General features: G+C 46.6%; 1 protein-coding gene across 1 annotated transcript in view; it reads right to left on the bottom strand.

Annotated features, from left to right (window-relative positions):
• Ptx1 (pituitary homeobox homolog Ptx1) overlaps nt 1-26,914 on the bottom strand; it is a 140,443-nt gene that overhangs the window by 98,619 nt on the left and 14,910 nt on the right. The window contains exon 2 of the mRNA XM_050166958.2: nt 5,208-5,234. Within this exon, the coding sequence (XP_050022915.1) occupies nt 5,208-5,234 (27 nt within the window). The remainder of the gene's footprint in view (nt 1-5,207; nt 5,235-26,914) is intronic.

Consider the following 26,914-nt stretch of genomic DNA (forward strand, 5'->3'; position numbering starts at 1 on the left):
GATGAGGGTTAGTTGCAACAATGCACCGAGCGAGCGGCCGCAGCTGCATCGCGCCACGGCAAGCGAGCACTGAGCGCGCACCCACAGGGGTGGAGCCCGCAGCGCGTGTATAGCAAGTTGCGATAAAGGCGGCGGGTATCTAATCTCGGCCGCGCATGCCGAGCTATCGCGAGCCGGTGCTGCGCGTGCACTCGCAGTCCCACTTCGGAAGTCGCGCGCCCGCGAGTGTGGCACCATGGCCTCCGAGATCACCCCCACACGCACGTGGGGGTGATCTCGGAGGCCATATTGTACACAAACGCGACGCTACCCAACAAGTTCTCATGGCGAGAATAAACACGTATATACAGCTCTTTAGCCACGCCATACGTTTGCATATCAGCCGTATATACGGTAATACGGTTTTTCGCCTCGCACCTACTCTGTTTAGCGGGATAGAAAGATTTCGAGGAGGAAACGGTACGGCGCACGATTCGGTGTTCGATCCAGCGAAAGCCTTGTCGCAAACAGCATATAACAGGTTTCCTTGTCGGTCGCATCGATCAGTCGCCATTCGGTTATCTTTGAGACGCATAGTACCGTCGTATACCGGACGCCGCGTCGTATAGCATGCGTCTTCGCGCATCGGCTCATGGTACGACGCCTTTCCGCGTGCGGTAATAATGCAGCATGGCTATAATAGTGCACCTCCAATGTCCTGAAGTCGAAGTAGTGCGGCGTCCGCGTGGCCGAATTCGGGCGCTTGTTAGTGGGTGCCGAATAACGTTTCCGCGTAACTGTACATATAACCGACCGCTCGTTGATTGAATATTCGTGGGCAGGTTCACACAACTCGTAAAATGATTCGGGTGAAGCATAATGGGGAATTAATAGGCTATGAAAGTTCATAGGCTGCGAGGAAATTATAGGCTCTGCGGGAGAGTGCTGGGCGTGAGCAAAATAAGGCGTTGCCTAGTTCCTGTAGTCGACGTCTATTCTTTACCTTTCTCACTAAAAACGAAAAGCGCCAGGACCATGCATAGCAGCTTTCACTTGAGCATGCATGCCTACTATTTTCTGACGTGCAGGCTGTATACGGGGCGGCCCAAGATATATATAAAGCGATCCCAAAGCAAGTGAACAACACGCTAACTGTAAGGTAATATTATACAAGTAGTATATATATATATATATATATATGTACAGTGCACAATGCAGCGCGCTACATTGTTGACACCTTCCAGCCCTTAATTTGCAGAGCAACTGGCGCCAGACGAACGACGCTTCGAGTATTAATAGCGCCTTACACTTCGTGCGTTCTTCACTTGCTTTGTGTTCGGTTTATATTGGGCCACCTTATAAACCTTTTCATCAGGCGAGGAGGATTAAGGCGCGCGGCGAGCCTTTCTTCCTTTATGGCTTGGGCGAACCGGCGTGGCGCTGCTTGAATTTGTTGCCGTCGCGTTGTGAAGGAACGATTCGGAGATCCATAGTGTCCCATAGATCCATAGTGTCCCTCAAAGTCGTCGAAGAACCACTGTGTAGCGGTGTTCCGGTGCAGCGGTAACTACAGTATTCGGAGATGTCCATTGGGTGCACAAACATGCGACGTGCATCATCAGCCACGATGTCTGTATGTATTGTGAGCTATTTTGGCTGCGGTGTCGGTTTTCAATCGACGAAGAGCACAGGCGTCTGTGAGTTGCCAGCGTGAATTGGAAAATTTTCTCCCCATCTGATCGCTAGGCGTGGTAACTAAAACATAACGAGTGCTCACCTACGGCCAAGACAATGCAACCCCGAAACATTAGGCACCAATCGTTATAAAACATTTCCGCCAGCCACCGGCATAGTTCTCACGTATTTGAAGTCGAGTTGAGTTGAAATCACTATGATCTGTCTACGTTAGCCTTCTGTATGAGGTCGATGGGGTTCCTCAACGCAGTGATCACTGCGATGTACGTTGGCAAGCCAGCATGATACATCGACGCTCTATGCTTCGGCATTGCCTTTTTACCCTGTAAAGCAGTAGCATCCAAAGGGGATCGCATAAAAAGAATCCGACCGTTATTTGTGAGGACGCTGTTTCTATTTCTGATTTCTGCAAAACGGGTGAGTGCGCTGTAGAGGACGGGACGAACTAGACCGAACAAACAAGAAATCGGTTTGCATCGTCTTCTTTCGCGAAAGGAACATGTGAGGAAAAAAAACTACAAGGTAACACCGCACTAAAACCTGGCATGCTCATGTCGCTTGCTTGAACCGTGCGCCATATAAAACAAACCAATCTGTACTCAAACGTCTACCATTGCTTCGGATGCTGGCGCAGTTCGCAGCCGGTCGCTCACGACTCACCAAATGTGATCCACACTGTACGGTGTGATGTTAATAGTAATAACTATTTTACTCGTGGGCGAAAACCTCGCGCACCAAACGAGCTTTAACGCGACCACCCACATTGTGCGACTACCACAGCTACGATAGTCGTGCAATGTATCTACAAATAACAATTTCAACGTTTGTCACAGTAAACAGCGCAACTTATTTCGTAGCAGAACGGTACCCACGCTGTTAAGATCGTCATATGGTTTCTAACTACTCATTGACGCTAAACCACAACTTAGAAATACACAGTAAGAATGCTGCAGTAAGGTCACATTAGTGAAACGAATTCTCAAAAAAAAAAAAAAGAATACACGCCTGATAGCTCAGGCTGACTATATAGGTCCAACAGGCGGGCACACATCGCGCTGAATGCTACGTCCGCCTCAACACCAGCACTAGTGCAATACTTGAAGTGCCCCGGCTTAAGAGACCGTTTATAGTGTCCCTGTGGATATAGTGTCCCTTCGACACGCACTCAGTGCTTACTCTCTCCATTTTTCCTCTTTCCATTCTTCTTTCCCCCACACCTAGTGTAGGGTAGCAAACCGGGTGCTCTTCTGGTTGACCTCCCTGCCTTTCCTGTCCTTGCTTTTTCTCTCTCTCTCAGCACCAGCAGAAACTCCGGCCATACCGAATTAGACCCCTTCACTACGTCTCACAGAACCGCTTCCCACAAAGAAGACGCCTCGTCATACTAAATAGATCGCACGAGCGCGAAATCAACAACCAGAAACTACCACCGAGCGTATATATATACCTGGCATACAAGACGGAGCATTCGCCAAATCTAGCATGCCGACTACCAATAGATCGTCCCACTTCCTATGAAATATGACGGCACCCATACGCACACACAGAAAAGTCTATAGGTAATGATTATAAATTGCGCGTATGAAGTGGATCAAACATATCCAGTGACTGTTGCACACCTGTTCGAAATTATAAGGATGGCAACTAGTGCGTGCCGAGCTTTTGTCTGTGACCGCTTCTGACAATGGCTGTCTAGGCCTTCTGAATGCGACACAGAAACGATTTTCCATTCTGGACAACACCCCTATGCCAGGTATGAACGATTTCCTTAGCAATACTTAAATGAATAGGCTGTCACCCGCGATCGTGTAAAGCAGACATACCAGTGCCGGCAGGGGGTCACAGAAAATATATATATATATATGACATCAGAAATTTGAGATATTGAACAAAATGTTCTTTAATTGCGCAGCTTTCATCCTGTGGGCTCCTCTGTGTTGCCTTTCTAACTTGATTTTGAGTGGATTCTAGCCTTCCCTTTCGTGAAACTTCCTCCACCTTGATGGTTTCCACATGGACCCATCTGCTTATAGAAGGGCTTCGATTATGTCGCAGCAGAAGCAACATCAACAATTCCTTACACTCCCGCTCTTCTTCTTTTTTTTTTTTTTTTTTGAATTGCCAACGTATGGGAATGTTTATATCATTCCAATATCATCCTAATGCTTAATATATTTGAATTCTCTACGTTCAGAATCAGAACGTTTAGTAAACGTTCTGATTCTAAAACGTCGTCAGTGATGCCCGAAAGCGTACTTGATCCTTCAGTATCCAGAATGAAACATAAATTCACAACAGCACAGTACCAAACGAGAAGAGCTGCAGGAGATCATGGGCTGTGTATAAAATTTAACAAGTGTAAGAAAAGTGGAGACCAATTGATCTTTCTATCGCTGGACAAATAAACGACATAGAATGGAAGACGCAAAAAAGAAAAAAAATGTAGGAAACACCTTCCTAATTTTTTTTAAGTGCAATTGTGTGGCTCCTCGAAACGCTATTGCCTTTGGTGCTTATAGTTTCTCTACTCCTGTCCCCAAAACAGGCGAAACCACTGAAGGTATGCTTGATAGCAGTGCAACTGCTATTACTATACACGGCATGGCGTCATGTGAGATCGTTAAAAGAGCTTATAAGTGAACGTAGGGCGTGAATGTACGGAATGCGCCAACTCATATTAGCGTTGTCACTTTACTGCAGTAGCAGGATGGACACGTGAACATCAGCGCGGTATACAGTGCATGGCATCTAGTGGCACTGCGTTCGATCGTAATGGGTTCGAAAGTTAGGCTGCATGGCATTATTTTGGCGGGAAACAAGATTATATATACTATCAGGAAGTTTGCGTGACCACTGAAACATTTATGCTAACAGATCAGAGAAAACGGAAGCACGATATTTCAAGAGCGCTGCTTGTGTAGAACTTCCCATTATGTCGTCCACAGCTCTTCACGAATCGATCCCGATATAGCGGTGAGGAAAACGGCAGCCATAATGCGCGTACGTTAAAGATAAAGCGCTACAATAATATTTCCGTGACTGCTATGTTAGCGAACTTCGAGAACAGCAGTCATATGGGCAGCTGCGAATGTCCTGCGTCTCTCCTTACATCCCTAATTCTAGTTCCTCACAGCTAATTCGCTAGCGCACTTATGACTTCTGAGTCGGATTTCGGACGTCCGTTGCGAACGTCATCTGCCACACACAAGCAATCATAAGCGTTCAGCAGACCCTCAATTTCTTTTTTTCATTTCTTTTTTTTTTGTCAGCATTTTCATCATCAAGAACACAGTAACGACAGACGATCAGTGCTTGTATTCACGAAACTTCTCTTAAGTACAGGCGCCGCGTGTCATTGGTTGTCACCAGGGCGATTGTCCTGCCATACCGCCAATTGCAAACATGATTGCTGGGCCCCTAAAATGGAGCCATTTAGCAACCGTTTTCACGTAAGAGAAGATTGGTGAATACGGGCCCAGGATCGGGCAGACCGTTTGGCGTGTGACGAATTATCGAAAGTGGGCATGACTTACGTTTCGATGAGTAGAAGGACAAGGAGTCTGAAAAGATAGAAGAAAATATTAGTTAGTGCACAGTAATTCAGTTAGCTCCCAACCACCAAGCCCTCTGCGTTCTTTTCCCCAATACGTCTGAAGCTTCGAATACTACTGCGATGAGTAACTATTCGTAAAAACCTAAGTATGCTGCATTTTCCAAAAGAGCCAGTTTCTCATGATGCAAATTCTGCGATGCGAACTGTTCCGACCGTGAGCGTCCGCCATCGCGTTGACTGCAAGTCTTCTTGTGACTGTAGTGGGCGCTACTGCTGCAACGCAAATATGGGGAGCCTACAACGCAAGCCTACATACACTACGTGCGCTTTAGCGTGTCTGCGTATGAAGGCTCTCCCTAGATATGAACGCGTCACACCCTGACGCCGTGCTTTCAACGGTTAAATGCAGCGCTTCTCAGAAAATGTGCACCAATTCTTCACTCCACTGCAACCACTGCTGTTACCTCTGAAAACGGAACGGGCATTCTCGGTGTGCTTCCCACGAAGCGACCACTTCACCAGCGCCCGCCTAGACGACGACGGAGCCCAGCGCTGACTATTGACGGGCAAAGAAAGAAGCTGGGCCCTTCAAAGTGATAGCAACCGCCGCATTCCGTGGTAGCGGTAACGACCGTCAAGGCCAAGCACCTCAAATCGATACAAGCTGACCGTTTCTGAGAGCCCCCTAATTGATGCAAGGGGCCAACGTCGATTACTTCCGTGGGAACAGCGTCAACTTCGGATTCCCAATCGCATCGTGGTTGCGTCGTATACCGGAGCGATTGCGCAACATCAGAAGTGGAGTCCAGCGAGTTGGTGCGACATTAAGGGCGGTGCACTGCAAACACTCCGACCCTTCTTATCGGCCGGCACAGAGTAATTGATTTCCCTCGTCTAGTGACCTGGGAACACGATTGCTTAAAAAGAGGACTTTTGGTGCAGTATAGCGTGTGCTCAGGCATGTAGTGTGCGCAGACTTGCAGTGTAATCAGACATGTAAAGTGCTCCGGAATGGAGTGTGCTCGTCTGTATATCTATGGAGCCAGTTGTGAGTTCTAAATATGCAAAATAAACCAATGTGTTTCATTTAACCTCCCGACCTCACCTCCTTACCGACAAGCAACTCTCGGCGATAGAGGCGGCCCACTTGGTCAGCTTAGTGCGACGCCCCGGTTTAGCGCACGCCAGCTACCACGTTTTAGGCGCGCCGATGGCGTAGGCAAGCGACCCTCGGTGTGACGTCCGACTCCGAACTACGAACCCCAGAACCGGATCCCAGCACGGCGCAGTTATACCGATTGCGATCAGTTTCTCGATTGCGTGAAACGCAGACAATTCGCACCTTGTGAGACGGCCTATAACACGCTCACAGCTGACATCGTATTAAATGAAACATGGTAACAAAAGGAAACTCAGCGCTCAGGCGAAGGGCAAAGATGGATGGAGCCTTCGTCTTAGCACTGAGTTTTGTTACCATGAATTCAGTCTAACTAGTCCAATTTGCAGTCTTAATTCACAAATGAAGTCACATTGAAGCGTTACAAAATTACTGTGCAGTACACACACATGCGCGCACACACAACTATTGGACTTGTAGCATAAGACCCGATAAAGATCCTATATATACCACTGAAGCATCACACGAATACAGTCACACGCGCCGCTGTTGTTCTTGAGCAATTCAGTATGATACAGTGAAGGAAGTTATTTATGAGGAACGCTCAGTGTCTCGATCACGAGTGAAACTTGTCAATACGAACCTTGCCGCAATCTTCTTTTGTGTACTTCAACGAAGAGTGCCAGAAAAAATGTCATAATTGTCATACGCGCCGTTCTGCGCACGATGGTGATACGGACATTTGCAATGAATTTAATTTACTTCACCATAAGCATAATTCTAAGGAGGAATACTCAACCCAAAACTCTTCTGTCTAGCCCTCATCGGACTGTTCGGCTGCCCATGCTGGTAGACGACATATGCAATTGGAAATCGCGAGTGACACAGCTTCAGCTTCTCTCTGGAATTCAGCAGACCTTGACCTCGTCTTACCTTCCCAACGAAAAATATCACGTCAAACCAGGTAAAAAGTGCCCAGCGATGACATTTCCTCCAAAGCCAATAGTTCACTACGTGATATCATCATGAGATCCCTGATCTCACAGAGCAAAATATACAAGTGCATTTGGGGGTTGTAACTAACAAGCACCTTCTGGATTCCTCACGTAAACATTGCGAAAGAGCGACTGAACAAAATTTGGCATTTCTATAGGCTCCCTCTAAAGGAAGGACATTGGGTGTCGCCATAAAATCTATGCTGCCGCTGTACAGGACGATATTTTTCGGATTTCTGCGGTACAGCCTCTCCGTTATCTCCAACATATGCAGTACTACACCCTGAATACACAGAGCATACACGCCATTGCTGTAAGGACTTACTTGGTTACGCCACAAAGTGTGTCAATGGCAGAAGCTACTGCCATCGCTTAAAGTTCCTTAACCATTATTCTTAATGCCGCTGAAGCAATGCGTGTGCACGTCAGACATTTCGCCAGGAACAATTCTCACCGTAGGAACTCTAAGACCATCTTATTCCCTCAATAAACGTTTTCATCATCATCACCGTCATCATCATCTCGCCAGCCTTCTTGCTGTAAAAAGCGGCACAAAATTTACTGGAACTGTTCGTGCAAGTCACAGCTTTATTTGATATTCGTATGTACCCACGGCCAAGTCGTTGTTATCATCGTGTTATCATCATGAGCCATCCAGACGTACACCTCACTGTTTCAGGACTTAAGGAAAAGTCTGACGCATCATTAGCTGCACTCAAGCAATTTAGCTTATTCTGTGCCAGAAGCACAGCGACAACACCCACGTATATTCTCAACTACGTTGACCGACAAGTGCCGACAAGTGCCAACAAGTGCCGTAACACTATAGTTTAACACATTACACGTCATGAAACCTACAGGTGCATAACTCTCAGCTCTGCGCGGGGCTATTATATTAATCGACAGAGAACGCTCTAGGAAATGGGTCCATTATTTTACGAGTAAAAGCCGGCTGTTCTATATAAATTTTCAGTCCGTCATTTCACGCAGACATCGAACGAATTGACAGATGAAATCATCGAGCTTTCTGGTCACGTGGAAGAAAAGGGTCATGCAGTTATTTTCCATTCCATTCCTTTCCATTTAGACATCGCTGGTAATGACTGAGCAGACGACGTGGCTTAGTTATTAGCCGAGTGGAATACCTAGAATATAAGCTGCCATTAAACTTCACACACTACAGAACTCTTTGCAAATCTCACCTCCACCCGGACCGCTCCACATGAGGCCTCTCTTCTGTGCTGGCTATTACTACGGAGCGCAAGCCCTCAGCAAAGCAAGTTTGTTCAACGGTCAATGGAATGGCTGACAGTGCCACATGTAATGCCTGCAAACGTGAAGAAAGTACTGACTACCTATTTCTTTTTTATGTTTTTGTTGTAGATTAACAGCCTATTGTGGCACCTGTTGCTAATTTCAGTTACCGAGACAATCCCTCTCCAACGCATATGGACGGCTGAATTAACGATCGGCCTATGTCTATCCGGACGCTCTCTCTGTCGGATGGCGACCTGTCCGCTCGTCGATCCACAAGGCAATGGAGGCAGTTGCTATTGTTCGGTCGTTTGTAGATTATTTATTTATTTATTTATTTATTTATTTGTATTTCTTGAGAATTGAGAATGAGAGGCCTGTACGAACGTCCTTAACTTCATGACGTCATCCGCGCACGTGCACGCATTCGCTGCGTCTTTATATCGGTTCCCCTTCATTTTTACATCTCTTCGGTTTCAGAAAACAGAAAGAAGTGTTTGGTTCATATGCATGACTGAAGATACCTCCGGCAGCAATACCGCGTAAGTGACTTCCCACAATCTTGCCGGAATCAAAGAATAGCAGCGCGAGAAAATACTAATAGTACCAGATAGAAGTCAGGACAGGAAGGCATTTCATTAAGAAATTTGGGGTTTTACACGCAAAAACGATGATGTGATTATGAGGCATGCCGTAGTTGGGGACACCGGTTTAATTTTGACTGCCTGAGGTTCCTTAAGGTGCCCCCATTGCACGGTACACGATCGTTCCTGCCTTTCGCCCCATCAAAATTCATCCCGGAATTCAGTCGAAAAGGATTCAAAAGCGAAACGCCGAAGCCACTAAGTCAGTGCGGCGGGTAGGCATTTCAACTTCGTTTTCGTTGAAGTACTAAAGTGATGATTATTTTTTTTTTTTTTTTCGAGCTCTCCCGTGGCTGCTGTCGAGCCAAGCAGCTCCTACACACAAAATAACGGAGCGCACAGAACTAAGTGTGTGATGGTGGGGTTTCAACCTCAATCAATCAATCAATCAATCAATCAATCAATCAATCAATCAATCAATCAATCAATCAATCAATCAATACTCAGTCCAATACTCTAACAATGCATTATATACCACGATCGTTATTTTCTTTATTAGCTGATAAGCTTAATGCTTTTTCGTGAAAAGGAAAATTGTCATCCCCCGAACTGATAGCACGATGATACAAAGGAAACCCGATAGAGGTTTCTCTGAAAAATAGCTTCGCAGTTGAAGAAAAATCCGTCCCTGTCCGGGGGTCGATCCCGGTGCCGATGTCTTACCGGGGCGGTCGATCTACCATCCCAGCTAACCTTGAGGCTGCCAAACCACAGAGCGAAGGCGAATGAATTGACAACTGGAGGCACATGTGACACTGAATATGGCAGATCAGTTCTGCCTAAGCCTTTAATTAGGTCGAGAAAAGGTTGATGAACGGGAAACATTCCCTTTCACGAACAACAGGCCCATCAGGAGAGACTGAACAACACAGCAGCCAACAGCGCGAAGCACATTTATGATGTATACTGGGCGTTTCAGCCAACTTTAGCCAGAGTTTAAAAGTATACCGGTGCACTCTAAGACGAAACGACCAAATGCATTTCGCTTTCTTTAGTATGTAGTGTGTCACGCTGATTTTTTTTTATTTTGCTTAGTTAGACAATTAGTCAAGAATAATTAACCAACTTCTGTAGCAACGAAGCTAGGAAAAAAATTCCAGTTAGGAAGTTGCACAGCGGTTAGCAAAACGTCCGAATAAACAGTTTCTGTCTTTCTATATATTGAACCCACCGTGGATGCTCAGTGGCCATGGTGTTAGGCTGCTGAGCACAAGGTCGCGGGATCGAATCCCGGCCACGGCGGCCGCATTTCGATGGAGGCGAAATGCGAAAACACCCGTGTACTTAGATTTAGGTGCACGTTAAAGAACCCCAGGTGGTCGAAATTTCCGGAGTCCTCCACTACGGCGTGCCTTATAATCAGAAAGTGGTTTTGGCACGTAAAACCCCATAATTTTTTTTTTCTATCTATTGAGTGGCTGTTTGTGCGCGGAACGTTTGGGAGCAGTGCAATCACGACGCGCAAGCCGCCATGCCACGTGGTGTTTTTTTTTTGTATTTCGCGGGCATCCACAGTAAGCCGTATGGCCTTGGTTATGGTGTATCACTGCGACGCGTTTTTATATTGTGACTGCAGCGGCAAAATATTCAATCAGCCGATTTTCAAGATTGAGAACAGTATTGTGCCGCGGAAGTTACCCAACGCACTTTTACTACCAGAGATAAACGCGATAACAGCGCGGCGTTTAAGGGTGGCAGCAGCGGCATATTAATTGGCTTGTGATGGTGGCTTGCGGGCGCTAAGCTGATCTGAGCAGAAAACAATATGAAAGGCCTCGGGCGTGTGTGCCACCCTGCTGCTACATTCATGACCTAAACTCGAAGAAAATTACGTTTCATTTATGCAGAGTTTCAGCATAAAACAAAAGTGTGATGATGTTCCCTAGTGCCTGCGGCGTGCCCTTACTAATTTCAGGGCACTGCTGACTCCAGTCGCCAAATTAAGTGGTGTAATTTCTACTAAAGCTTTAATTTTAGCTGGAGATGTTAGCCTGGGGGCAGGAATCATATGATGCATAGCATGCCGGCTTCAGCATGTCACGGCATGTTGTTAGGTGAGGTTCACGAACACAGACCAGATGCGAAAACAGGCTCAAGTAAGCAAAGCTACGCGTCATATTTTCTCTCAGTGATGTACCGAATACACACAGACTTGTGGCAGCTGAACAGCTTTATATGAATTTGTTTTTATTAACAAATGTAATTTAGGCAAAAGCGTACCAACATAAAAAAAATGGATTGTTTAACAGCCGCTACCATAAGTGACACTTACAGTAGTAAATTTTTATGCAACTTAAACGCAACGAGATACCCCGCGAACATTTGCAGGGGACAATTAGCGGTACTCGCTGACGCGCTCACATACACACACACACACAGCGCCTCGCGAGCAACAGCAGGGATGCGCGCATATGTCTACATCAAACCATAGAGTTTCACACAGCTATTGTATGCAACTCGATGCACTAGCCAGCATAAATCGGGTCAAATGAACTAGCCAGCAAACAAAAAGCCCACTACCCCTCGCCACACATCACACCACGCTGCAGGTGGCGCAGCTCTGGGTGCTAGTAACCAGTCCCCGCGCCATCTATGATTTGAGTCGCGAAGTAGCTGGCTCACCGGGACACAAGTTGGAACGCCTTATCAGGCGACTCGGCGCTCCTGTTTATCTTAGGTCCGTGTCTAGAACAGACAGTTCTAGAAGCCTTGCTTACGGGTCACAATGTAGCTAACGGGGAGTTATCGCTCTCCCATTAATGCCGGGCTTAACCGAAGGCTGCACGGAGGCTATTCCTTCCGCAGAGCAAGCGGATGGCGTACCCGTTACGAGTGCGCGTGAAAAAAAAAAAAAAATAAATAAAGGCAGTCGTACGCAACCGGCCTTCACTGCAAACAGGTGACGAGACGTTCGCAGTCGCGGATTGATTTTTACTTTGAGAGAATAATTCCAGGCGCGTGCGAAAAGTGTCTTTGTTAATGAAAATGCCGTATCGAATATGGATCGCGAGACGATATTGTTTAGAAAGCGTGGTAATTTTTGAATAGATCCCATAACGATTGGATCGTTTAACGTATGTAGATTCATTAATTACGATCGTATTACATACAGATTAACCCGTTCTCGATTCGGCCCAGACGATAGCAACGAACTTGTTTCACGTTTATTAGTCGACAACGGTTTGAAGAATCCATTTGAAATTTGAAATAGTAGCCAGACGATTCGGAGACCGAGTCAAATTGCGGGACATTCGTTTCTCCATGCGACATTTACGACTATTCAAACAGAGCTGCTTCTAAAGCCCCTGGCGAAGCGGTCTGTGCGCAGTGATTCCAAAAGACGCGGCGCTGTCGTGGCTGCGAACACCGCTTTTCTTGCAGCCTACTACACCGATTCTTTTATTCATTACTCGTATTTCTCTTAGCTTCCATGTTTCTTTGTATTTTGCTTCTTTACACTTCCGCTAACTTACAAGTGGTTATTTGTACGAACTAAGATACACTTTTTTTCACCAGCGCTCGTACGTGCGAACCGACCCGAACCTCCAGTTCACTGCAGCGTTCCCGGCACGGAAACGTATAATAAACGGTCAGACGCGCGGTGTTGTTTCAGTGCACTGTTGGAGCGCTTGCCACGGAATTCACTTTTTCAAGACACCCGATCCTCTCCGCGCGAACTACAGGCGCGCACGCGACCACCCCCACCGTCTGCACGGCCGCAGTAAAGGCGACGTGCCACCGCGGGCGACTGCGAGCAGCGCGATGGAGACGGGGAAACGATCGCTGCCAGAGACTCGTCTGCGATGCTTTCTCTGCAGAGAAGTGAACGGAAATGGCGACAGATAAACAAACGCATATAACTGCCGAGAACAAATACGGTGGGAATAAGGGGGGGGGGAAAACGAAGCGAGAACGGAGATCGAAGCACGCAGCGGCGTGTGTGTACGGCACGGGTGCCCAACGTGCGCGAGCGAAATGAAAAGGCGGGGTTCACTGCACAGCGCCGACGCCGCCGCCGCGCATTCGCCACCAACGCCAGCGCGCGGTGCTCGATCGATGGGAGCCGCTGAGGCGCGCTCGTCGACGTCGGGGCCGAGGACTCGAGTTTCCCGGCGACGGCGAACAGCGCGCCCGAACCCGCTGCTCTGCATCTCGAGTCCGCCAGCTCCGCCTCCGCAGCTCGCTCACACACGCTGCAGCGCCGGGCCTGGTGGATGTTCTGTTAGTGTGGCTGTCCTGTCCAGAAGCTAACCCGTGAAGCATCGAAAGCCTGTCGCGCGACCCTCCCTCCCCGCCCCTTTGCCTTCATTGCACGCGCTATCGCCTAATTTAGGGCAGGGCGCTCGCCGGTTTTCGACTTAGACCAATTAGGTATCGCCGGCGATCCGGCAAAACGAGCGACGTGGATAAACAAGCGCGAGCGAGCGCCCTCTGTGCGACTCCGCGGGGTGGGACGGCTGAGAGCCTGTCGCCATCGGCCGAATGAAGACAAGCATGCCCCGACCGCGGGTGCTGTGTCGCTTACGTGTAGCTTCACTATATGCGCGGTGCTATAGCTATAGGTGACAGACATTCGCCCTAGACACGCGACCGTTTCCGTCATCTGTTCGATTTGGTTCTCACAGTATACGGGCAAGGCATCGGGGATCGCGGTGACAGAGGCTTTGGCAGGCGACTCTTATTAAGGCGCTATGATGACGAAGTGAACGCTAAAAAAAAATATTAAAAAATGAGAAGAAACCTGGACGCTCGACTTTCGCTATCCTATATACTCGATCACAACAGCATATATAGGTAATGAGAGCAGCATTCCCGGCAAGTTGATAATCCATTACTCAAATGATATTGCGGCATCAATTACGGCAAGAATGGAGGCAGCATCACATGACTCGTAACTATGTTACATGAATGCGCATTTCATTTTCATGTAAGCGCATGCGCAGACTACACTGCTTCACATGTATAAAATCGATTCAGTGGTACAATAAACTTAGTTGAAAGTTTGCGCTTGGTGTGCCGTCTTCTCTTACGTCCGTGTCGTTTTTTGTTGCGCAATATCACTTGAGTATATAGTTATCAGTTTTATCAGGCGTACACGTATACATGCACATGCGCCTTATGCACTTGCGCGGTATGCTCAACCTGCTACATGCGACTGTAATAACTCTGGGTGGAAAGACCGCAGTGAAATATTTTGTGCATCCTCAATGTAGAATTGCACGCACTATAGTCGTGTTCATGGAACAAAATGAGAGGAAGAGGAACAAACAGTGCGCAGGTTAACCACGTACGGGTGCGGTAGAGGAACTCAGGACCGGCATGCACATTTCGCGATGTTCTGTGAGGCTTCAGAGGCGCAGAACCAGGGCTGTGTGCATGTAGCGGGCTGAGTTGTTGCCCCCAGAGAGAAAGAAAGAGAAAAACAAAGAAGGAAAGGTAGGGAGGTAAACCAAGCGCGCGCCCGCTTGGCTACCCTACACTTGGGGAGGAAAAGGGGGAATAATTATTAAGAAGGCAAGAGAAAAACAAAGATAAAGAGTCAGTGATTGTCCGCTGTCAAAAGGGCTCGTGCAGTCCAGTAGCCTTCAAGAAGTGCAGAAGGGCGTTTGTGGCCTTGCGCACGCATAGGCCGTTATCGCAGGATCTTTTCATCTGACAGCGCTCTGTTATCCAATCGGCTGAGCCTTGCTTGTCCCCAGCTTTCGCGCTTGTCTTTGCACTTCACTATAGCGAAGTCACTTAACATGTCACGAGTGGTAGGATTTCTCACTCAGCTTCCTGTATTTATTTCGTTTCGCTGACCTGGTTTCGTGCTTGTCAGTCACAAAGGGTCTAAAATAGACCGTAGAAACACAAGGACCACTACTTTGATTACGGAGCCGTTCAAAAGCCAGATGCTTCAATATCCACAGAAGTCCTTTTAAATCCTGCGGGTTCGTATTTACATAGAATCCTTCAGCGGCCCGTGGAGAGCTGACGTAGACCTATTCTGGAATACCGGACGGTGTATTGTGAACAGCCGAGGCGGCGCCGATTTCTGGTGAAGCGGTAAAGAGCACGCATAACTCTTATCTCTGTTACCTATAATGAGTTCCGCTTATCTGCATGTGCAAACCTATCAACAGCGACATAATACTCACGGGGATGTTATTGTATATTTAATTTGTTTATTTATCATAAAATATTTCCGTCTGTCTTTTTTTCACTCCCTTTACTATAGTAGTTCATCTTTTTCATCTGCTCCCATCTTACCCGCCCATTATCTGTCCACCCGCAATGACCATGTATGCAAAGTGGCTCCCATATTTGCTAGGACGAAAAAATTCCAAAATTCCCCTTTCGTGTTATCAGTGAACGAATGGAACGCCCTACCTGAAGATATTGTAACAATCACTGACCCGTCTGCCTTCCAATCAGCCCTGCGCACATTTTTAAATGTATAAAATGTTCAGCTGCCACTTCTTGACTGGCCTGTGTTACATATATGTATAATTTCTAAATTTCCATTTACCCGCACCCACCTGCCACTTGTGCCTTGTTGAAAAGTGCCATGTACAGCAAATATGAATTGTACCATGTACTCTCGCCCAAATTACTTTTCGTTTTTTTTTTCCCTCTTTTTTTTTTCATCTTTCTTTTACAAAGTGTTTCTTCTACCGAAATCTGTGCTTGTTGCCTTCAGTCATTTTTATTACAATATCATGTGTGAATTGTATCCCCCCCTATGTAATGCCTCTCGGGGCCTTTAGGGTATTGAAAATAAATAAATAAAATAAATAAATAAAAGAAAATAAGAAGTGAAGAGAGTCGAAGAAAATAAAGGCAAGGAGGTTAACCAGAACAAAATTCCGGTTTGCTACCTTACACTTGGAAACGGGGGACGTAGAAAGATAAGAAGAATATATATATATGTATATATATATATATATATATATATATATATATATATATATATATATATATATATATATATAGAGAGAGAGAGAGAGAGAGAGAGAGAGAAAGAGAGAGAGCACATGCACACAACCACTATTGTTCACTGTACAGAATAATAGTTTAACACTTGTCAGTGCTCTAAATTCAACACTTGTAAGTGCTGAAGTCGCTTGTACAGGTCTGTAACAGAATGACGGAAGGATTAAAAGGAAGTATGACTGCGCACAACGTCACAAGATGTCGCTACGTGCGCTTCTGTTCAGGGATTATCCTGGTATTCCGGTACATGTCTATACGATATGCTGAAGCTCACTAATTTGGACACGATATGCCTGCAATGATGCACCACAGTGAAGACTCGCCTGAAAACGCGGATTCTAGTTGGTCTTATAATAGAAAGTGTACCACTCACATCCTCATTGGTTCGCGTCGGCACATTGCCGAATGGCAAAGCCGGAGGTGCAGTGAGTTTCAGGCGCGAGGATTTCCATGCGCAGGTAAATTGAACACATGCTGGGTGAAGGTCTGTTTTATACCCATCCAGCACCGACATTTTACGAAAGACGGCAACGAGCCGGTCAGATGAATGGGCAGCCACAAGCGAACAATGCAAGTCGAAATAGACGTGCGTGAACTGAGTACAAGAGCATGAGTGAGGCTGCAGTTTCTGCGGTCATCGACGCGTCATCGAGCACCGAGCAGGTGGGTCGAAGAGGACAGTGCAACGACCAGATAGCGAGATCAACTATATTTACAAACGGCTCACTGTCGGAGGTGGTGGGACCACTCGCTTATCACGAACGTCCCGACAGCCCTATATAGTCAAGGTTGATTAGTCCCTTCCGCTTTGCCAGGCGGCCGAGAGGCGTATGTTCGCACTCCATTCTTAACTGGCCACCGCACTTCACTGCACAGTATCGAGGTGTAAATGGGCTTGTAAATACCGTTTTATTTGCTTTTCAATTTATAAAGAGTACGACGCAATTGCTTCCCGCGGTGTCGCACTTTCTGCAGGGAAGCCTGCATTCAAACGCAAATAGGTCAACCGATAGCATGGCTACAAAGGTAGCGTAGAAATTATCAGAAGACAGGGAGTATCGGTGAGGGACGAGGTTAAATAGAAAACAAAGGGGGGGGGGGGGGGCACAAATCAAACGAGACATGCGTGTTCTGTGCGCGCGCTTGCGAGAAAGGACACCGGAAGGGTAAAACCGACTGGCTCTGCAACACAGATGGCCACAGCAAGCGCTAACGTGCGGTTAGAAACCACCTCTCGGGATACTTTTCAAAAACGGAAGGAAGGAAGGAAGGAAGGAAAGGCAGGGAGGTTAACCAGTTTAGCTCAACCGGTTTTCTACCCTACACATGGGAGCGGGTTGGGAAAAACGGAAATCTACCAGAAACACTATAACTAAAGACTAAAGGTGCTCGAGTATCGATATTTTCCAATCGATCGAGTCAGAAACTGAATATTTACAATTTCTAAACACAGTGAAATACAAAGCTCCTGTGGAGTTTGTTCGGCAACAAAAAAGCTTGTTTACGTTATTTGATACACGTAGTGCCGTTATGAATTGAACTTCAGCTCAACTGACAAGCTTGTAAACAAGAAACGAAGAAAACGTGGTCATGTCTGGCGCACCATGACAATGACAGCAATGAAGCCAAGAAACAGCACGTCGCAAAGTTCCCGATATATAGAGTGCATAGTGCTTGATGATGGAGCTAAGTGCACTACTACCTCACCGTTTATGAATCTAAAGGAATCCTAAGGTGATGAGAGTGAACAAATTATAAATTGCTTTGCTTAAATCTATAGAAAGCAAATTCGCAGGCTACCTAAGGCGCGATACGCTTCATTAGCAACTGCAAACTATTGTGCGTAAACCCCTATCCTCCACGTCATTGCTCCGGAACAGCTGCGTCTGCACAACCATGCACCGCGGTTCTCCTGCGCAGAATAATGCCTAAGAGTTCCCACTTGCACCAGTCTTTCTCCCTAGCAGACTTGAAAAGTACACAGCATGCGCACAGCGATCACAGCAGAAGCGGAAGGCAGAGCGCTTCCCTGGATCCGGCAGAGCCGACATGAGCGGAGCGGCATGACGGTTCGTCCACTTGGCTTCGTCACTGCTGCAGCCAAACACTCTGCGCGTGTTTGAACACCTTCCATATTGGCGAGGCGCGGGGGCCGCGCATGCGCGTCGATAGCGAGACAGCACGACGGTAGCGGCACAAACGCGCCTCGAGCATCCGCACAGACCTTTTTCGCGGAGTACACTCTTAATTTATAAGAAGAATTCCGGGGAAAACGGGAGCAACTGGGCAGTTAGCCCTAAAAAGGGCGCTTTCGTCCCTCAAGGGAGTAACCGCATGGATGTGCGTGCCGTGTGCAAATTTTGGAGAGTATCGTGTTTAGTCCCTGGTCGGAAAGAGAGCAACGGGAGGATGAACGGCAACAGTTACTCCCCATGCGCTCCACTGTTTTCGTCCATGTCGTGCAGTGATGCGGCAAAAACTGTATTGTCTATAAATCGTGAATAGTTCGAAGTTCGTGCACTGTCTATTGAACTACATGCAAAGCAGCACTTTGCTTCCTCGTGAGAAAATTGCGTGAAATTTAAAGTTGGAATGTGAAGAGCCATGCCCTTCGTGCGCACACCATAAGTGAGCGATACACATTAAACGCGCAAGTCATTGATAGACTGCCAGATTTTGCTGGTCAATAGTACCTAAGTTCCTTCCGTTCCAAGGAGATTACGAACTTAACTGAAGCGATGTGTAGCTCAAACGGGACACACTAAGCGACAGAGCAATTGTCTGTCTCTGTCGTCTTAAGTGCCCCGTTTGAGCTCGCTACACGTTTACATCGCGTAGTGCCTCAGTTTAAAGCACCCTAAGGATACTCAGGCAGATTTCTTTTCGCACTCGCTTATGGTTGCAAGTACACTCAACGTTACACTCTCCCCGCACAGCATACACAAAATGCCGAGTCGCTTTTACATTGCCGCACCTGCGTTCCGATGCTTAACCTGTCTCAATTTGCGACCCAGTTAACCAGACTGCTGTGGTGCAGTGGTTAGAGAAGCTGACTTGTGAACGTGAGTTCGAATCCTACTTTCGGGCACCTTTTTTTTTTCTTTTTTTTCAGCTCAGTAATCTTTTTTATTAGGGTATAAATGCCTAATTTCATTAGTTCCACCTTTGCGGAGCATCGGAAATAACGACCGTTACTCCTTTGAGGAGCATTGGAATAAAGCAACTGTTAGTCCTCGGAGTAACGGCATGGGGAGTAACAGTTCATCCCCTCGCACTTACCCCCTAAAGGGAGGAATGGTTGTGGCAGATCAGTTGCTCCACTAAAGGAGTAACCTCAATACCCCATTTCCTTCTTTTCTTCTTCTACGAGGACGAGGACGAGGTCTACGAGGACGAGGTGGCGCTTCCGGCGTAGCGCCGCACGTTGCCTTAGGCGAATGCGAAACCATTTCTGCATATAGACGGCTACTGTGCGGTCAGCTGTCGGAACTGCAACTGGGTGATCGCTGACCTACCGTGCTCCAGTCATGCTGCAAAGGGTGGAATGGTAGAGGAAAGACGTGTGCAGTGGTTGGCAGCAACAATAGTGACTGGCATTTCAAGGAATGGAATGAATCTGTGTGGGGCCAAGTTCACCGACTGCTGCTACGCAAGGACTGCTTCTGTTGCCGGCCCTGCGCAGTGCACGGCTTTCCTCGAGGATAAAAATAATTTACTCGTCCGCCAGCTAAGCTCTAAACAAAGGACTTGAACCGCGGAACGCCGGCAAGAGTGAGTACACCGCTCGCTACACAGTGACCAAGGAAGTAGCAGCGCTTCCTGGCATAGTAAGTTTCCCACACACCATCTACACACATTCACCCCAAATCACACTTAACCTTACTCCCATTCTTTCACCCACATATTAAGCATATAAGTGAACAGGTGTGTTCTAGAATCAATCCTCCGAAGCGTGGGTGAAGGACTATAGACCAACAGCTCGCAAATATATACGAAGGTGAACGTTCCGTGACGGTCCACAGAGTAAGCCAGTGACTAGGGATGATACGTATTTACTACAAGCTGTTACAAAGTAGGGAACATCTGCGTTCCAAGCCTTGTGCGCGGCAAGAACAAATCTACCGCAAACTGAGAGCGATTAGGCAGAAAATAAACGATCAGATAGTGACCGCAACGAGGAACGTTACTGATTCAGAAACATGACAAGCCGCTGCTTCTAAGTTATTGGCAAATAAGGAACGAAGAGCACACTACACTGATCCTGATTTAATTCAGAAGCGAAAAGTATGTACAGCTTGGAAGACCAATTCTAGCCCCGCTTCTAGTATACAAGCACCGTATTCGCAGCTTGCACCCTTTGTACAAGGTGCAATGAGCTTGGAAAGCGCTTACGTATTCTCCGACGCTCTTGCGAAAGCTTTGTGTCGTCCAAGCAGGCGCCGTCTACGATATCCGCGAAAAACAAAAGCTTGCCGATCTGCACCGGCGTCATGCACATCAATTGAAAGCCCGGAGGCAACGGAGGCAGCTGATGCAATACCTGGACGCGTCACTGCGTGATCAAACATGGCGACGCCCTCAGGATTGCCGTGAAATGGGTCGATAACGTATATCGCAAGATACAAAACAAATTGTGCTTCCAAATAGGTGGAGAGACATGAGCCGCTCACGCTATTTTGACTTGGGGTTCGCTTTTATTATTTTTTAAATATCATAGGAACTGAAATGAATTCGCGGCGTTGGGAAATAAACTTGTTCATATATATATATATATATATATATATATATATATATATATATATATATATATATATATATATATATATATATATATATATATATATATGCACTGCGCGCAATGCAACGATGCAGCTGCAGGCATTCGTCATTTGCGTATGTGCCAAATTTCTTTCCTTTCTCTTATTACTTCGAACACAATTTTTTTTCTTCTAAAATTCTGCCGAGACAAAGTATTACCACCTCTCCGGGTCGACTATTTCAAAAGGCGGGCGTGACACATCGAAACCTTCCGTTAGCTAACCAAATCACCACGCTGCCAAAGCGCCATCAATCTTTTTCATCACCCAATGTTGCTATCTCCAGAGCTCCGTGCGGCATGTGACTCTTGCTTCATTCAGCAGAGATTCTGACGCTAGCACCAATTCGTAATATCCGTTCCCAAATCTGCTGCTAAATACAATGGCGTCCCTGCTAGTGTGTCCGCGAAGCCGCGAAGGAGACATCGGCGAAACTGTTAACTGCACCGACAATATATTTCACGCGACTTTCAGGTGAAGGCTGCTCAAAAGTTCCGGGACTGCTACTAAATGGGCAATGCGTAATTGCGTGTTGTATCTGTTGAACCAATTCCGCAAATGCAACACGCAGCCTATAATGAATAGACAAAAGTGAAGACGTAAATATTGTTAATTCGCTCACTTAAGTACAACTATCATTAGTGGGAGTATCTGCTGTGTGCTGAGATGGCTTTCTCATGTCCCACAAGTGACGCCAAGAGTCCGACGCCAGCTGCGATGCCGTCTTATGTAGTATGACGAGTGCAAGCGCTGAAATAAACGGGGCCTATTACGTGACGCAACGTGTGCAGATTGGTCCTTACAGTAGAAAATTAGACGGCGTCTATGCCAATCTACGACGCATTTCATTAATCCAACCACCCAAAGAGGGAGAATCATACTACCATGCCGTAGATGGTTTAAAATCGGAATGTGTTCGAATGAAAAAAAATAAATAAATACAAATCTGGCTCTAATTATGTCAAGCATCATTTTTCAGACTTCCAGCCGCCTTCTAGCAGAATGTTTTCTTTTTCAACCGCATGCAGCTAGATCAAATGTGTTGATAATAACGCATTCCCTTTAATGACACATTCTGGCATTTTTTTTGCAGCCCCTTCCTTACGTTTTTCGTGGCGAGTTCATACTTGATCGCGTATTTCTGAGTTTCTTTGCCACCACCAGAATAGAACCCATTGCGTATCTTCTCACCAACGTATATAGCTCATATCTATTTTGATGACCTGGCGAAACGAGCTTATTCTACTCTCTTAAACCCCGGCTCAGGCGCCTGATACCTGAAGGGCTTATCGAATGAAGTTCCGAGCCCACCTTTCCGAAGAACTAGGTGCGGCCATTTCAGCATCCTCATTTGAGCCACTTGAATCTCCTCAAATGATGGGCTGTTACAGTAGCATCCTTTCGTTTCCATAGCAAATTGTAAGTGACTAAGCCAGTGAGAGTAGCATTGGACCTCTTTCAACCGCATAACTTGTAAATGTCGGTTAATCAAGCTCGCGAAAACTTGTGCCAATTAAACGATTAGCCATTGTAAAAAGAAATCTCAAACAAACACAGTTTTAAAAGCAGAACAATCGGCTATAGAATATCTGAGCAATGCCTTTTTTTTTCAGTTTATGCTTAACATTACTGATCTTTATCTATTTTTTTAATTGACGTCATTAAAAATATATTCAAAAGCACAGCTTTATCGAGTGTCCTTTCTCCACTTTCAAGGCATACCTTTGTACCCATGTTCTCAAATTTCTCGACATCTGGAATATCATCGCAGTAAGTTAATACACGCTTTAAAAAGCACGCGCAATCTTCACCCGAGTAGGTAAACAAGTCGTATCGAACTATTTATTACTCGTAGATCACTATGCACGTGGGCGCAAACGCAAACACAGGCGCACGCACGCACACAAGCAACGACCTCATTCGCTGCCAAGAGTAAAATTACGCGCGCACGCTAAACGGCGTCCGACAAGATTCAGAAGCATGTGGTGCACACAAAAGCGTAATGCGGCGGACGCACCGTGTCGAATCGAGATCGCGAGATTAGGTGAATGAACGAGCGTGTTGGCATGCCAGCGCGCGGGGCACAATTAATCTGAACACAACTCACAACAATAAACCAATTTCTATCGTTCAAAGAGCATAGATACCCAATGTCAAAATAGCCCTATATATATACTTGTGCATAAACGCACCCCGTATGTAGCGGGAATACAACACTTGTAATACGACAATGCATCGATGTCAACGACACTACCTATTGAACTGCGAGTTTAACGCAACTCTGCATAAGCTGAAGTCGGTTCTTAAACGCTGCATTCTTTTTTTTTCGCCTCGTACATTCGTCAATTATTGTATTCGGTAGGGACACTGCGCAATTCAATGACGCATTAACCACGGCCGTCCACGTTTCTGGCCACTCTCCAATTCGACATCGGTATATACTCTATGGCTCCGTTACAACTACGAGTCAATAAAACGAGCTATTACAAAGATGACTTATAGCTTCTTTTTTTCTTATCTTATCCTGAGCCATTTCTAGGCACTGCGATGACTGCGCCGCCTGCAGTCCGGTCGTTGTTAGAAAACCTGCGGGCAATAGGTGGTGTACAAAGCACACGGGACATTTCATTTTGTCGGTGACCGTTTCCGACGTTTGCCGTTGCATATGGTTACCATGGTAAGTTAATAGCAACGGCTCCTTAGAATTCTCTCTTGAATAGTCTTTCCATTGCTATGCCCGCTCTCTATATCTCTCTTAACCGGCCAAGCATGTTTTATAATAAATGTACAGTGGAAAACACTAGGCTTTTTAGTACGCATTAGCGCACATCGTACTAACCCGAACCTTGATACAAGCGCCCGACTGTTATCGTTCAAAATGTCGTGTGATTATCATGGGGTCCCTACGTAACCCACGGCGTCAGCATATTTTAATTACAGACTCAAACTGACGTATAGCACCTCCTGGCCAGCGCTGGTATCCCATAAGCACGGAGTAAGAAGACGAAGAGGTGCGCTGACGGAGACATATGGCAAGGTATGTTCATTCGTGTCTAAAGACCAGGCTAATGTCATGCTTCTCTCTATTTCCTCTCTCCACCCACCTCTTTCACAGCTCTGCAACTTTTGCAGCTTCCCCTTCCCTTCGCCTCATACCTCTGCCAACAATTCAAAAGTGGGTGGAGAGAAAGAGATAGAGAAAGCAACAAGAGGAAATGTAGAGCTCAACCAGATGAGCGTCCGATTTGCTACCCTACACTGAGGGTAAGGTACAGGGGGAACAGGAAGGGGAAAAGAGGGAGCACTGCGTGAACGCGGGAGGATGGACAGCAGGACTTGCAAACGATCACTGGGGCAAGTGCTCTTCGAAAACTGCTGTTGCGCACGAATAGCTTTGTACACCATCAACGGATGTGGCCAGGGGCCAAGAATTTCGGTTTAGGAAGGCGTTCGAGAGCCATGTCGGCTTTGTGGCGGCCTGTAAAGAGAGGCACTGGACGTCATATTGAGGGCAAGCGCACAAGAGGTGTTCGATGAGTTATTCAGACCCATAAGTGTCGCATGTTGGCGTATCGGCCATTTCAAGGCGGTAAGAACAGGCGTTCGTAAATCCCTCACCCAGCCAGAGGTCGTATACAGCAATGTCGCATCGCCGCAGGAGAGGCGACTTGGCACTTGCAGCCGTAACAAAAAGTCATTGGTGCGTAGGTGGCAACTAAAAGGCGCTCGGAGAACTCGGAGAGCTTGTGTCGTAGTGCGAGCAAGCAAACAAAGTTTCCACATGTCGCAGTGTCCGCCCTCACCAGTGGAATTTAAATAATGTGGATGCCTTCGTGTGCATGGCCGCGCAGCCTCATCAGCGAGGCTGATAGCGACAATGCCACGATGACCAGAAGCCACTGAAAGATGAGATTGAGCCCTTTCTACAGAGAACGATGGTTACTTTGTCTTAGTCCACACGTCATCTGCTCGTATATGACTTGGGGGTAAAGCAGATATGACGCTCTCAAGAGCTGCTATTGTGTCACAAAACACGACCCATTCTCAGCTGGTTGGTATAGGTGACATAGTTCACAGCAGAACAGATGGGCTGCAGCTATTTCTTAATTCCCACCGCGATTTTTATACGTCATGGCTTCTCCATAAACACGGATATAGTTTTATTGACGCTGGTTGGCACCCGGTCAATGGACGTGATAACCAACCGATTATAAGCTTGTCTTCAGCCGTCATGTTCCGCGAATAAGTCTTTACCCCCTTCAGTGTCGACCGTTGTCTATAATTTGAGCAGTGCGTGAACTTTTGCGAGTAACTCTCTGTCACATTCAGCTGTGTATAAACGTCGTGGCAGTTCTTCTGGCGTATAGCCAGAAGCCCCGCTTCTCGCACATGCATGAGCTTTCGCACTTCTGGCAAATGCTGTCTATACAAAGCTGCCTGTACACCTACATAGGGCAACGCCCACATTACGATATACTTTAGACATTTTTTTTTTTATTTCGGGGCTAAATGTTGACAATATGACGCTTTGCACAGATACTGATCAATTAGACATTAGTCTTCATATCAAATGAGTGCTTGAATGCTAATGAGGTGTTTCCCCTCGGCTGGAACGACATCGGACATCATACGGGGTTTTGTTCGCCAGAGTTGTTAATGTGTTAGCCTTCACTAGGCTACCAGTGCCGAGACACCATTTTGTCAATAGGACAATCACTACACGATCGAGGCGATGACACCATAAGGCTTGCTCTGTAGGCTCCGAACCTTGTTGGCTTTTCTCAAATCTAAGCGCGACCAAGAGCAGGTAGATGTGCCTATAGTGAACAACACTATCTGAGCCAAGCGTCTCTGAATGTGTGTACATACATACATACATACATACATACATACATACATACATACATACATACATACATACATACATGCATGCATGCATGCATGCATGCATGCATGCATACATGCATACATACATACATGCATACATACATACATACATACATACATACATACATGCATACATACATACATACATGCATACATACATACATACATACATACATACATACATACATACATACATACATACATACATACATACATACATACATACATACATACATACATACATACATACATACATAACGATAGCAGTTCACAACAACGTGCGGGTGCGGTGCATGTAGCAGTCTGCTGCGCCCATTTGTCTCTTACCACTCGGGAGCCTTTCTTCTTTAGTCTCGCTGATTCCGACTCTTGCCCTCCCGCCTCTCCATCCCTACCCTGTGTTTCTTTGTTCGTCCCTTCTAGGTATGCGGAAGTAAGCCACTTGAGCTTGGCCGGCACTCCAGCTGCCCCTTTGATAACGAGTTACGGAGATAACGCGGGCGAACACGCGTGCATGCATAAACTGAAAGCGTGCACCGAGCATAGGGGCGCACACGTGTCCTACAGTATAGGCAGTGTTACACAGCACGTCGCGAACGGCACTCCAATATGCGTTTGTAGTGCTCAGTCGCGGTGGTCATGCGATGCAGGGTTGGTAACTTTCAGGGGTAATCGGGCATGTGTGTGTCCAGGTGTGTGACATGACGTATAACTGTAGAGGTGCACATGTTTTTAATGTTATGGGGAGGTGGCGGGCGACTCCCCACCGAAATTTACGGGGTCCCTTTGTGTGTTCTGCCTACACAAACGCCGCACAAGGCAATGCGGAGTAGATAATCATGATTATGGTATATCCTTGTATATTAAACGTTAAGAAAATCGTATTCGAAGACCACTTCACTCTCTTTTTTATTTTCCGGGGGCGCTTCAGTTCCGAAATATTAATCACCAAATTTCACACTCATTCAGCTAATTTCACAATCACACACCTGTATCTC

The sequence above is a fragment of the Dermacentor andersoni genome, chromosome 1 (genome assembly GCF_023375885.2).
Source record: "Dermacentor andersoni chromosome 1, qqDerAnde1_hic_scaffold, whole genome shotgun sequence".
Classification (NCBI taxonomy): Eukaryota; Metazoa; Arthropoda; class Arachnida; order Ixodida; family Ixodidae; genus Dermacentor; species Dermacentor andersoni.